We start from the raw sequence: 10237 nt of genomic DNA, 5'->3' as shown, positions 1-10237 counted from the left end.
GGCGTCCCTTATTTTTATTTCTGAAAGGTGGCAACCCTACTTATATAGTAGAACTGTCCATGAACTGAAAAGTGCAACAACCTAAATATTGTATGTTGTTGTATTGTATAATATGATATTGTTATTGGAATGACAGCACTATTATACAATACCTACTGTAAGTTAGTCTTATGAAAAATAGGTTGGAAATAATTGTTTCTTCTGCTATATCATTTATCTTTACTAATTATTTCATTTATCTTATATATCATTTATCTTATATCATTTATATCATTTATCTTTACTAATTATTTACATTATTCTGTAAAGTACAAGAATTTCCACATAGCTTTATATTTTTGTCTGTTTGATAACTTTATTTTGAACAAGTTAAATCAGCTGTTATGCTCAAACAGCTGACATGCAGTCTGGCCCCACTCTTCATCATCCATGGCTTTTAGATTTTTTTTTCTCTCATCTATTAGTTTCAGAAAATTAATCTTGATTTTAAAAGATTTAAAAGAAAATAATTGGATTTTAAACTGAAGTAAATAATTAATGTCCAAGCCATACCACCAAATCAACCAATTTGGGGGAATTTTCAGACTATGGTCAAAGTCCCCACTCTCGCCAAACTCTATTCTGCGGGATCAGAGATGACTTGAGGTCATTGGTTTGCATCCCACACTCCTGATGATGAGAACGCAGTCTGCTGGTGAAAGCTTCAGCATACAGATGCTGTGGGGGACGGAGGCCATCTGGCTGGAGGAAGTGTGGAAGTGTCTGGTGCTGAGGAAGCCTGAGTGCAACGAAGCAGAGGGAATGAAATCTGTGGCCTTGGGAGGACAAGAAAATCCAATAAACCTTTTAATTTCACAGACTATGTTCTCTCTCTGTTGCTATGCTTATCTGTTGATGCATATATATTAGGTGTTTGGAGAGTTTTATATCATCAGAGTGATCAGGGTCTTGATTGTTGCTGCATCTCTACAGTGCTTTTTATTAAAAAAGAAAAACTGCACCATTTTCTATAAAACGAGTCCATGTTCATTTTAATATTCTCAATCTATGGGGTGTTTCGCTTGTTTGTTCCATCTGTTTATTCTGCTCCATGTTTGGAAAGCAAAGGCTCGATTGGACATAACCCTAACCCCTAATACCCCTAACCCTAAGCCTGAAAACAACTTAAAAGAAATTTTACTTGGCAACTTAAGGCCTTGAAATTGGGTCTCTGTGTCTTTAAAAACTCCTGCTCTTTTTGAAACTCTGTCTTCAGGAAGTTGTCCAAACACCGCTCCTCTATTAACCCTTTAACAGCGATTTTACCGGCACTGCACTGAGAAGCAGCTTGTGTAATGAGCTCAGCTGATGCTTAGCTCCACCAGGTGTTTGCTAATTGCTGCTGGCTAGTCTGAAGGAACTCAGTGGGGGACCCCCAGGAGAGGGTTGTTTCTGGAGGCTGCAGCTCCGAGGAGGGGCTTTGTCTCAAAGATGGGGCTAAGTCCACCCAGGCCTTTAGCACAGCTCAAAGGATTTTTCAAACATGCATGAAACAGTCAAAGCAACACTCCAAGTATGTTTTTGATGAGGGAATAACATTATAACATAATGTAACACCCAAAAAGTTGATTTTACATAATACTGGAATTTATTTAACATCACCCATATGAAATTGAAAAAGTAAAGTTTTTCCATAATCAAATAAAGAAACAAAAATGGATAGAAAATCTTTGGAATAACACCTGTTTATATAATAAAACTAACAGAGATAAACATCGTGCTATTTTCCGCCTTCACCTTCTTATGTCAGGTAAAAACAGAGAGTCAGAGGAACGTGTTCTCGATGACCAGAGTCTGAGGATCCTCCTTGCTCTCTCCAGTTCCTGATCTCTGAACGCTCTGGGTCTGCTCCTCTGTCCGTTCCAGGAGGGAGCAGCACATGCTGGCAGCACAGGCTTTCCCACAGGCCAGGCTGCATTGTGGGAGAGGACGAGAGCAGGGGTCCTCTCTGTGGACGAAGGTGGCGGCTTCATCTCCTCTGATCGCGGAAGAGGAGGAAGTGAACTCTGGCTGAATAGTGCTGCAGCTCACACCCTCATTCTGCAGCACTTTGGTGACTCCTGACATCACATCGGCATAGCTGGACAAATAAAAATACATTAGATATACATAAGGCATCTATAAATAAAATTATGTTGAATTCTTATGAATCATACGTTATATAAATTTTGTTTTTTGTTTTGTTTTAATGGTGGTGCACGGCCTCTCTTCTTCCCCATGTAAATAATCGCCGGCGTGCCAACATGACAAAGGTGAAAACGCTGGGGTAATCCACTCGGATGACTTACAGATTGTTTTAACACGATTAAAGTCCGCTTTGGCATTTTGTCCTCTTTGACTTGAAATAAACTTTGACCTCTGGTTGGTACTAACTGCAGGTAAAAATACGAGAATCTCACTGGGAAAACCGAACTATTCCTTTAAAACGCGATACAGACTGGAAGGCAAAGAGCGACGCTGAATTAATTAAAGTAGGGATTAAATCCCAAACATAATCTCACATAGAGAAGTTAAATAAGTGAAGTGAGTTTGTTGCCTTATGACTGGAGGTTAACTCATGATTCTGTTGGTGAATGGGGCATCTTGAGATGAGGACAGTTTTTTAAAAGGCTGTTGTTCAAAAAAAGAAAAAAAAAAACAAAAATGCAACTTTCCTCTAAGTTCAACATGGAGACAATAACAGCAAACAGAAACCCTTTTCATGGTTTCCTGTTTTGCTTTGGGGTTGGTACTCTGAAATAAGAACATACTTAACCGAAACAACAATCAGTGAAATGTTTGCACCAATGCTGTCTGTGAGACATATTCAGAAAAGTTAAATCCAGAGAAAACTTGCCTGAATGTAATATTTTATAAAATGAAAGTAGACTGTTAACCAAGCACATCTTCACGGCCTCGAAGCAGCCTTCAAACTTTTTAAAGCCCAACTCCACCATGTTTAATCAATAAATACATTTCAGCCCGTTCATATCGCTTCAAACACAATGTCTGCAGAATCAATTGTCACGGCAGAATTTGACTTCACCTGTTGGACGTAAACCCGGCGTGGCAGTGGATGTGGACAGAGGCCACTGTGAGCGACTCGGTCAGCTGCCAGACATGGAGCTCGTGCACATCCTGCACCCCGGGAACGCCGGCCAGCCTCCGGCCGACATCAGACACGCACATGTGTGGAGGCGAGACCTGAAGGAGCAGCATGCCGTACCTGTACACCTGAAGGGATGCAATGCAGAAACACAAAAACCAAGCTGCGTAATTTAGAGCAGGCCTCGTTGGTTGGCACCCTGAAAGGTGAGTTAAAAAAAAAAAAAAAAAAAAAAAGTAAAACAAATAAAAACGATAAACATTCTGGGCACCTTATGCTTACCCAGTGATATGTTACTGGGTGACCATAAGAAGATGGGGCCTGGATGGGTTCTTTGCCCAGTTAGGGCCCAGATTTTCCCAACATATTACCTATATGGGTTAATAAAATGGGGCCATTATGGAGACAATCCTACATGGGGCCCATTTTTCAGCCCATTTCCAACCCATATTGGCCCCACATGAAAATTTTGTTGGCTGGGTCGGTTCTTAGATCTGTCCGAACGATTCGGGAACAACGCCTGGATAAGACGCAGACGTTTCCCCCGATGGCTGATTGCTAGATGACGAGCGTTAGCGCTACAGCTGAATTATGAATGTATCTCATGTAACTGTTTACATTAGTCGCTATCTCGTGAACAAGCTTATTAACGTGTGATTTTAATTTATTTCTTATTTAACGGAAACACCGCAATTGCAAGGATTTGTGTTCCTTTGTAATGGCTGTAGAAAAGCAGGGCATCTTCAGTCAGTGACTTCTTCACATTTGTTGCAATACAGACTGCTACAGGGGATCTTCCCTGCCCAGCGCCACCACTACCTACAACGTCTCTTTAAGGACATAAAAGTTGACAGAGTGACCTGCGGCACAGACGTTGCAATCAGCGTGATGACAGCCAGCATGGAGAGGCCCGGGTCCAGATAAACCAGGACGCTGCAGGCTCCGGAGCCGTGCAGGAGCCGTGGAACGACGAGTGTCACCAGGCTGTTGATCAGAGCCAGGAGGGACGTGAAGAGTCCCTGGATGACGAAGACGAAGGACAGGAGGCAGAGGGCCCAGCGGCAGCTCCATCCAGACGATGGCTTGTCCGCTGAAGAGGGTTCATGTGTATTCTGGCTGTCTGCGATCGGAGGAAACAGAAATAGTTACAAAAATAAAGCAACGTCCACGAGCATTTTGGAGGAAAACGTCAATTATCTGAACTCTGTTACCAGGATGCCCCGTGCCCAGGTGGTAGTTCAGACTCTCTCTCTTTGAATGCGCAGCACTGCTCTCTGAGTCAGCGGTTTCCTGCAGCTGAAGCTCCGTTCTGCAGTCGTGTTGAGGCAGGTTGGGAGTTCCTGGATTACAGAGGACAAGTGCCCCGCTGTGGAGACAGTGGTGTGCTGCAGTTTGAACTTTGGACGGGACAGAGAGCTCCTCTTCGTCTTGGCCTTGGGACTCCTCGGCAGCGTAGACTGTGGGAGTGGAGCAGAGGAATGGAAAACAAGGCCCCACGTGTTATCTGTGTTCCAGCTGAACATACACACCGTTCTCTTAGCGGAGATTTTTAAATTGAATAATAAAGTTTCTTTTATGTTTGCCACGTAATTGTTTGATCTTTCTTAAAAAAAAAAAATAATAAAAAATGCTACTCTGAGGTTCATAATTTCTAGCAAAAGAATTTATAATGTTTCAGTGTTTTTCACACTTTGTTCAGTTACAGCCACAAGATAAAATGTACCCAAACTGGGATTTCAAGAGACAGACCGAGGAAGTGAAGTTATTAGTTAATTAAAAACAGTGCAACCAACAAACTTAAGAAACCGATGAAGGATGAAGCTCCTCCTGGGAGCTGCAGCTTCCAGCCGAGCTCCTGCCTCACAGAACAGCACCCACTCTGCACATCCACTGAGCTAATTATGCGAGCTACTTCTCAGCGCAACGCTGGCAAAAACGTTGATAAACGCTGAATAGAGAAACGTCATGGTGAGATGTCGAAGGCAGAGTGTCGGAAAGAGTAGGAGCTTCTTAAAGAGTTAGAGGCCCGATTTCACGGTGTTAAATTACAAAATCAAATTTCTTTTGTTGTTGTGTTTGATACATTGAGCATTTTTATAGCAATCTGAGGTAACACAGTTACTTGACTGTGCTATACATTAGCACAATGTGCCTGTAAAATATGTAACGCCGCCTCTTTAAAAGGTTTTGGCCTATGTGTGGCTGAAACCTAACACAAAACTTCATCATGAATGCAGCGGGACAATGGTGAAACGTGATGATGCCAGTATTAAACTGTGGTGTTATTTTTATTTTTTTTTGGGGGGGGGGCGAGGGGGGACGGAAAGAAACAAGGCAAGCCTGCAAGTAAAACCTGGTTAGAGGCTGCAGAACATTTAACACTGTGATGGAGGTTCACCTTCAAAACAACAACCTTCAGCTTACAGCCACATATGTGATTCTGAAGACAAGGTTATATTCTTCTTAGATCCACTTTAGATTCTTTGGCAAGACCTGGAAATTGATGTTTGCGGAAAAACTCGATGTTGCAATCAAAGTATGCAAAAATATTGATTCAGAAGGCTCAATAATATGTATATATCACGCTTTCCACACTTTTGTCGGCGATGCTAAATAAAACGATTCGTTTTATAAATTCCACGTAGAAGAACTGGTATTCTGAACATGTTCTATGTGTGATGAAAAAAAAAAAAGCTGCAAGTTAATGGATTAGTTTTGTTTCATTGTTGGAGAGGTTTTGAGGTGTCTGTGCTGCCATCACCTTTGTAGTTCATTTCAAGGGGAGGTTGAGTCTCCGCCCGCCGCCTGCAGCTTCCCGCCTTCTTATCCAGCAGCTCATCCCAGTCCAGGACAAACAGCAGCATCTTATGGAGCAGACTGCCAGCTCCAACCACCACTGGCAGCAGGGGGTGGTGAACCGGGTGGGGCTTCACCATGAAGCCCATGATTTCCAAGAAGTAGGCGACGCACAGAGAGACCAGGAGGAGGTGGGAAATGAAAACACCCAGAGCCCGCTTCCGGCTGTCGGGGAACGACAGGCCGCAGCTCGGAGCTGCTGGGGAAAAATGTTTTTGTGAGTCAATCGGTGCAGCCGGGTCTTGGCGGGGCTGTTCTCCCGCAGACTGGGCTCTGGGTGGAAGTTCGGCAGGTGGACCTGACAGTGAAGGAGGAGGAAGAGCCCCCGAGGAAGAGGATGAAGATGAGGAGAAGGAGGAGGAGGAGGAGAAGGCAAGCGCAGAGGAGCGGGTGCAAGGTTTGTCGAAGCCCTCAGTCTGGTGGAGAACCATGTGGAAAAGGATGAAAAGTGTATGGAAGCCGTCCACCATGGTGATGAGAGACTTACACAGCTGACTGACGGCGATCTCACACAGCAGCAGCAGCACAGTCAGCCCCATAATGCACCACTGTCGCAGCCTCATACCTGACACTGGGAGACAAATTAAGAAAAATAAATAAATAAATAAATAAATAAATAAATAAATAAATGTAAAGTTTAAAAGAGCACAACACTGTGCCTCATTTCGTCCTGCTACAACCACCTACGTGTTTTACTGGGACAGAACAACATAAAGTAAGTTTATGATTGTGAGTTGGAAGGAAAATTATAAATGGCTTTGTAATATACACACATGTTTGATAATTTTACTTTTACAAAAACACTAAGTTGTATGCTTGGCAGAAAGTTTACCCTGCAAATCACCCTATTAAAAACTCTCCCAACAATGACCACGGTGGTGGAAGCATCATGCTGTGGGATTACTTTTCTTCAGTAGGGACAAGGAAGCTGCTCAGAATTGATGAGGGAATAAATGCAAGACAATACAAAAAAACAAAACAAAAACCTTTTTCAGTTTATTAGAGCAGAGACTGAGAACCAGACCCTCCTGTCCAACATCAGTGTCTGACCTCACAGATGCCCTTGGACACTCTCCTAAACCAAAACCCTCCCAAAAGAGTTGAAAACTTTACTTATAAAAGGGAGGACTGATCACATTAAACCCTCTGGATGATGAATAAGATGTCAATTAAGTTCTTACAGTGAAGCCCAAAATTATTCATACCCCTGTCACATGTTTCTTCTGACAGGAAGTAGTATGTTCACGTTAACAGGAGTGGGCCAGTAAGAGTCCTGACTTAAATCTGACAGAGTATCTGTGAACTAAAATGAGCTGTCAAAACAAACAAACAAACAAACAAACATTGAAAACAAGCAAAAACCTGGCCAGCAAATATAAGACGACTTTGATTGCTGTAATGAAAATTCAGCAAATGGTTTTGGAAATGCTTAAAAGTTTTATTTGGAGTACTTCTATTAGAAATAAATGTTTTAGTTGAGTGAAAACTAATTTGAATGTCTCTGTTTTAGTCAAACGTCCCTGACGGTACGTTTCATATGCATGGATTATTTAGCTAAACATATTGACATGTATTCATTTAGGCAGTAGATGGACATTGTTTCAAAGTCGAAGGGAAGAACGTTGAGATCAGTCTCCCACAGGACGAAGCATTTATGGAGAAAAAAAAAAAAAAAGAAACATTCTTTCAATTGAGGGAATTAAAATATACTCCTGATTTTAGGTAACTAACTAACCAGAGTTCTATGTAGAACTTTTTTTTCTCTCCATGAAACGTACACAAAGTAACAAATTTAAAATGTATTTACCCCAAAGAAGCAGACGAGGGAAGACGAGCTTAACTCCTGGATAGAATCTGTGTAACGCATGGATGTTGCTCCCTCTTCGGTGCACCCTCCTCCTCCTCCTCCTCCTCCTCCTTGGCTCTAATCACAGTCATGTGAGCAGGAGAGGAGGATGGGCGCTGTTACTCTCTCAGTCGTCCCTGTTTGCATTCCCCTCCTCAGCATTTTGGAGGGACACAATGCAAACCTACCAACACACACAGTCAAGCCCACACTTCACACAAAACTGTTTGCACTCAAAATCCCCATTGGACTGTCAAGGTTAGAAACTAGGACCAGATCACATCAAGAACCGCATCATGGAGGCCTTGGAGAAAGATTAAGATAAGTTAAAAATGACCTGAGAAAACACAAAGGTTTTAAAACTGTTTAATTCATTTCTTGTTAAAACATGAATTAGCTGTAATTAAACATATTTCTTTGGCAACAGGTGTTCAGTTTTACAGGTTTACAAGTTTCCTTCAGGCTTGACAGTCAGCTGCCAAACAACTGCAATCAGGAAATCATTTAAAAAGAAACTGTCTGACAACATGAAGTAGACCAAAAGGGCCCTAGTCAAAGTATGGGCCTAAATCTGATTGTGAGGCTTCGGTGTGACTAATTAAAACAATTCAGTAGAGAAAATGGGCTAAAACACCTGAACTCACATACTTTGTATTCACTCTGGTTATCCTTGTTTGACAAGAAAGCAAAAATGTTAAGAATCTCTGATAAATAGTTTTATAATTAAAACACAATTGTGCAAATTAACACTTTGCTTCTGTAGCGCTCTCAGTTTTTCTGAACACGATGAACTTGTTCCTTCCTCGATCGGTCGTTGGCCCCGTTTGTTTCAGTCCACTGGGTCGTGGATCAACAGGACAGATACGGGCTGACACTACAGATAAATCCCTACTATCCCCACCAGCATGCCAGCACATTCCTGAGGCATGGCCAAGCCCAAAGAAAGCCCAGGCAAGGAAGCATTTGATCGTCACCGTACCCAAACTGCAGACACAACAGCTTGGCTAGATTTCGTCATTTCAGGAAGCACAGTTGAGGTTAGACCTTTAGCTCGGGGGGGAAACAATGTTTTTGCTGATATTTGTTCTGCTTTGGTCACCATATAGGTGGTGAAATCTGTCACTGCTCTGATTTAAATTCATATGGCACTCTTTTAAAGATGGGGAAACATCTTACTGGTTTATGGACTTGGTGTGATGCTGTAGAAACGATGGAACATGTTTTTATTAGCTGTAGGAAATATGTGAATCAAAGATTACTGAAAACGGAAACAGGTTTTACTAGGGAATTGAAATTTGAGAATGTGGTTGCTCAGTTAAATAGTAAGGAAAAGAGAAGCTATTTTGTTTCTTAAAAAATACTGGGCTCATTAGCAGAGTTTCAGGAATAAGTATTAGGATCCAACAGATGGCAGTAGTGCAACAATAATGGATGCAAGCTGCCATTAAAATCTAAAGAAGAAGAATCAACTTAGTCTTGTTCATAAACCCGTCATTCAAATGGCAGAGATACATGCTAGCATAACTTCATATTCATATTCAGCCTAGCATGTGTAGCATTAGCCTCAATTTTTTTTTGTATTAAATAAACAGCAACATGCATGTTGCTCGATAATCAATATTTTTGATGATATTTGAACCAAAACTGTGTCTTTGAAGAACTGGAACAGTTTGTTGTTGAAGGACGGAGCTTCAACTAAAACCTTTTTCTATGCTAATGCTAGCTCCAGTTGCTAATTTGACAAACCAAGAAATTAAAATGGGGTCAGCTTGAAGTCAAAGCTTTTAAGTTTAAATGTTTTCCCAGCCGTCGGTTCTAAATGATGTTCTTTTACTGGATTTGTTGTGTCAAAGACTACAAGAACAGTCTAAAAAGTTTTATGTTTAAGTCACAGTATCAGGAGGTAGATTGAAAAGTAAACTTTCACAGTTCACATCTTAATTTTCACTCAACTTTAGACATTAGAAACAGTGGCAGTTTTTCAAATGAGTGATGAGGCTCTCCACCCAGGGCTATTTGACCTGGGGGTGTGTTACATCCTCAGTTCAAAGAAATGTGTGTAAAAAAACGCTATAAAGTTTTTTGATTTGTGAAACCTCCATTCTTTATGTGGAAATTTCAGCATACAGTGGGGGGATGCAGCAGTGTGTCCCATCCATTTACATGGAAGAGATTAAACATCTGACATAAAACTGATGAACTTTTCATTTATTCCTCCTCTGGCTCACAGTTTCTCACCAATGTGGACCGAAGAGACACTCTAGGAATTCTTCTGGTCGTATGACTGAAAACAGCAGCTGAACATGAGGAAATATTTTACCTCAAGCATAGTTTTGAAACCACACTCAGAGAGCGTCACAAAAAAACCCACAAGACAAACAACTAATTAATAAATAAATACCAGACAAAAC

General features: G+C 41.5%; 1 protein-coding gene across 1 annotated transcript; it reads right to left on the bottom strand.

Moving 5' to 3' along the window:
• Nucleotides 1-1604: 1604 nt before the first annotated feature.
• On the bottom strand, nucleotides 1605-8007 carry LOC106939185 (zinc transporter 1). The gene is made up of 6 exons (XM_015021502.1): nucleotides 7788-8007; nucleotides 5886-6551; nucleotides 4336-4581; nucleotides 3985-4244; nucleotides 3065-3252; nucleotides 1605-2119 (listed from the first exon to the last, which is right to left on the bottom strand). The coding sequence occupies exons 2-6, from the start codon at nucleotides 6541-6543 to the stop codon at nucleotides 1804-1806; spliced, it is 1668 nt and encodes a 555-aa protein (XP_014876988.1). The 5' UTR covers nucleotides 6544-6551; nucleotides 7788-8007; the 3' UTR covers nucleotides 1605-1803.
• Nucleotides 8008-10237: the final 2230 nt, after the last annotated feature.

The sequence above is a fragment of the Poecilia latipinna genome, unplaced genomic scaffold, assembly GCF_001443285.1.
Source record: "Poecilia latipinna isolate Pla-1442-1.1 unplaced genomic scaffold, P_latipinna-1.0 Scaffold85, whole genome shotgun sequence".
Lineage (NCBI taxonomy): Eukaryota > Metazoa > Chordata > Actinopteri > Cyprinodontiformes > Poeciliidae > Poecilia > Poecilia latipinna.
This window is presented reverse-complemented; position numbering and strand designations above follow the sequence as displayed.

Coding starts and splice junctions, on each gene's coding strand:
- LOC106939185 (XM_015021502.1), bottom strand. CDS start 6,543: ATGAGGCTGCGACAGTGGTGCATTATGGGGCTGACTGTGCTGCTGCTG. Junction 4,245..4,335: donor CCTGGGCACGGGGCATCCTG/GTAACAGAGTTC, acceptor CTCCGATCGCAG/ACAGCCAGAATACACATGAA. Junction 3,253..3,984: donor TTGCAACGTCTGTGCCGCAG/GTCACTCTGTCA, acceptor GCATCCCTTCAG/GTGTACAGGTACGGCATGCT.